Source organism: Mus pahari, chromosome 12, assembly GCF_900095145.1.
Source record: "Mus pahari chromosome 12, PAHARI_EIJ_v1.1, whole genome shotgun sequence".
In the NCBI taxonomy this organism is placed as follows: Eukaryota; Metazoa; Chordata; class Mammalia; order Rodentia; family Muridae; genus Mus; species Mus pahari.
This window is the reverse complement of record NC_034601.1, coordinates 88,859,166-88,862,837: the sequence shown is the minus strand read 5'-3', so window position 1 is coordinate 88,862,837 and position 3,672 is coordinate 88,859,166. Positions and strand designations below refer to the sequence as shown.

Here is a 3,672-nt window from a genome sequence, read left to right as displayed (position 1 = left end):
TAGTACTCAATTGTGTAAATGTACCACATTTTCTGTATCCATTCCTCTGTTGAGGGACATAACTACAAGCTTTCATATGCATAGACATGTCCTTGTTTACACACATGTAAGCCACACATACATGTAAACACCAATACACATGTACACATGCACATGAAGGAAAGAAAAAATAGCCAAACATATACAACTGACAAAGTATCTCATCTCCAACCCATCCCAGTGCTTTAAGGAAATTTATAGTCTTTCTTGGCCATTGGTATTCTTCACTCACAGAAGGAAAGAACCTGGTTCATAGCAGTGTTTGCTGGGTGGTACCCATGAGTGTTTCTGGAGATGTTAGTAACCATGATCAAAGAAGTGTCTCAAGTCCAGTCAGAACCCAGGATAGGTCCTGCATGGCTTTCACTGTTCAGAGCCCAGCACCTCTCAGAAAACCTTCTGAGGTCTTAGGTTCTTGTACTAAATTTAAGAGCCCCTGTGAGCACTGCCAGGATAGCCAGCGCCTGATGCCCTTCTGCGAATGAAATAAGACTGCACCTGCCTCTGTCCCCTTGCTTGTGCAATAACAGGGGTTCCTAGCTGTTCTTCCTGTGACTGGAGGCAGGAAGTGATCACAGGCTGATGGCCTAGATGTTGTCCTATCCAGTTCAACAGCCCAAAGACCAACTCACTATCTAAAATACCTCTTCTGGGTATCCATGTGCTGACTAGTCTTTACTGCCATGGAGAGCAGACCACAAGCAGACTTTGAAGAGTCATCACTATTTGCAGGTTCTTCATTTGGGATAGAAGAGGTCCACTGCAGAGGCAAGAGAATCTTTCCATGAGATAGTATCAATTCTAAGATGACCCTGGAGGCCAGGTGCCCTGTTCTCATGTCCCTGGAGACACTGTTGTCCCTGAAGTTACTGTCCCATATAGAAGCCAGGACCCCTGGCCAACCTCTCACATCCTCACAGCTGTTGCCATACTTTTTCCCTCACAGATTCTACAGTGCCCTTCCTCCACTGCTCAGGAACCCTGCCCTCCCAAACCTCCAAGGGCTCATGAACTAAAATTACAGGTGAAGAATATCAGAGTTTCCCTGCTAAACCACCCTGGTGCTTCAGGTGGGTGCTGCCAGGGCCTCTGGGGCTGCCCACACTGTGGGAGGGATCTCCCTTAACTGGGGATGGTGAATTCTCATGTGGCAACCTGGTTGGGTCTACAGTGTGATCCCTGCCTTCCTTGGCAGAAATATAGTGAAGAACTTGGTCTTTGGCTAATGGGCTTGGGGTCCAAAGGCCACAAGCTGTAACCTCCTGAGCACAGTGAGCAACTGTGGCTGGTAGTGGCCAATCATGCATACCCAGAAAGTTTGTGGAAAGGATTCTAAATGTCCCAGCATAAATATGCAGCTAAACTCATCAGCATGTACAAGAAGGCTAAGGGAAAGCAATGTCATGGTTGCTCTGTCTGTTTTCAGCCTGACAGATACTAGTCTCGTTTTTCTTTTTTAAACTGAGCCAATAAATTCGTGTTGAGCACCTCTGAGCCTCTGAGCAGTGTAGCTTATACTGTCCTAGAAAGTGAGTTGTGTGAGTGGCTTATAGGGGCTCTGTGCCTCTGGTACTGCTAATAGGAGGAAGGCAGCTGAGGAGTCATGGTCCTCCCCAGTGATTCCCCTATGAGAATGGAAGTCAGGTTCTGGTCATTGTTTAAGAACACTAGGAATTCTGGTCACTATTTGCAAAGGTTCTTCCACTTTACAAGGCTTAAAGAGGCTCTATTTGAACTAAGTCTCTACAAAGATGGCTGTAGCTGATGGTTTTGCAGCAAGTGCTTGCATATTGCCTTTCATACCTGGATCACCTAGTGGCTGAGTGGGTCCCCTGGACTACCAGGTAGTGGTGGGGTCCCAGTTTGGGGTGCACATGTTAAGAAACCAGATCCCATTCCCTATCCATACTAAGATGTCCATATCTGGAAATGGATCTGAGTCTTTCCTCGAAGAGTGACTGTGAAAGTTACCCTACCTGAAACATGGTAAAGAGTCAAGCATTGTGGTCAAGTTACTGACCACAGAGGACTTTAGGACTGATGCTCTAGAGGAAACACTGTCTCAGAGCAGGAACAGCTGTGAGATGTCAAAGTGACTATACCAAGTACCCCTAAAGGATCTTGGGATAGCTGAGGAAAGAAAACACCTGCTTGTTGTAAGTGGGATATGGGTTGTCTGTAAGGTGCAGCCACAGTTTAAGCTCAATATCAACCATCCTTTGGGTAGGCTATTAGTCTAGTCTAAAGAGGAGCCAAGCCTCAGTGTGTTGCTTCTCTGTAAGGCTCCATACCTTAGAGTCCTGCCTGCTTCCAGGATTGATGAAAAAGTAGAACACTGGGGCCACTCCAGGGCTGTTACCACCAAGTTATTGCCCCAGCATAGAGAGTGTGTAAATGGAAAATGACAGAAAGGTTTCTTGGGTGAGATTTTTTTTCAGTTAATTTATTACTCTTTCTTGTGTGGGTAAGCAAAGTTTTAATGCAATTAAAAAAGAAAAGCCAAATACAACCTTGCTTCATCTGATCACAGGCCTTAGCCATGTGTGTGTGGCTCAGCTGAACGATCCTGAACAGAGATTCATCAGCACCCTAGTGAGAAACACTACTGACCTCAGTTGGGAGGAGGAATTCACCTTGTGAGTACAGCCCAAATCCTCAGAGGCCTGATGGTGACAGCTAGGTCTGCTCAAGATGGACAGATCCTGGAGTCATTGTATAGCATTGTTTACACTAAAAAGTATTAAAGAAATGAAAACAAATTGTCCTGAGTTTCTGAAAGACAGTCAGCCCCATGTCAAACATGGGATTCCTTTTAAAGGCAGCTCCAGGGATCACCCTTCTTCTCTTTCTCTATTGTGACAAAGGACTGTTCAGGGATTCCCTGCTTCCCTTAGCAGCCGGCCACACAGAGCAGAGGGAAGCCTCTAACTGATGCCAACCTCTGGTGGAGAAAATAGAAAGGGGACATGAAAACCATTAATAAATAACAGTATAAAGATCCTAAGTAAAAAGTCATCACATGGGATCCAGTGATGTATTAAAATAAATCTATTTGGGAGCTGTGGCTTTGGTCAAGAGCATTGGCTGTTCTTGCAGACCTAGGTTTGGTTCCCAGAACTCATATGGTGGCTTACAACCATTTCAGGGGATCTGATACCTTCTTCTGGCCTCTGCAAGAACCAAGCATGCAAAAAAAAAAAAAAAAAAGAACCAAGCATGCATGTGATATACATACATGTAGGCAAAACATGGACACACATAAAATAAAGTGTTTCTATAGCCATTCTATTAAAAATAAATAAATCGAAGCTGGGTGTGGTAGAGCATGCCATTAATCCCAGTACTTGGGAGGCAGAGGTAGAGGCAGGCAGACCTTTGAGTTTAAGGTTGTCCTAGTTTACATAGTGAGTTCCAGGACATTCAGAGCTATCTAGAGACTGTCTCAAAAAACAAACAAATAAATAAATCCACTTGAGTTTGCACCAGAAATGTAAAGCTGACTTAATATAAGAAAATTCGCCGGGCGTGGTGGCGTACGCCTTTAATCCCAGCACTTGGGAGGCAGAGGCAGGTGGATTTCTGAGTTCGAGGCCAGCCTGGTCTACAGAGTGAGTTCCAGGACAGCCAGGGCTA

The 3,672-nt window shown here is 45.1% G+C and overlaps 1 protein-coding gene across 5 annotated transcripts in view; it reads left to right on the top strand.

Moving 5' to 3' along the window:
* C2cd2 (C2 calcium dependent domain containing 2) overlaps positions 1 to 3,672 on the top strand; it is a 62,071-nt gene that overhangs the window by 36,475 nt on the left and 21,924 nt on the right. For all 5 annotated transcript variants that reach the window (XM_021209442.1, XM_029544198.1, XM_029544197.1 and 2 more), the window contains exons 6-7: positions 986 to 1,109; positions 2,570 to 2,675. In XM_021209442.1, the coding sequence (XP_021065101.1) occupies positions 986 to 1,109; positions 2,570 to 2,675 (230 nt within the window). The remainder of the gene's footprint in view (positions 1 to 985; positions 1,110 to 2,569; positions 2,676 to 3,672) is intronic.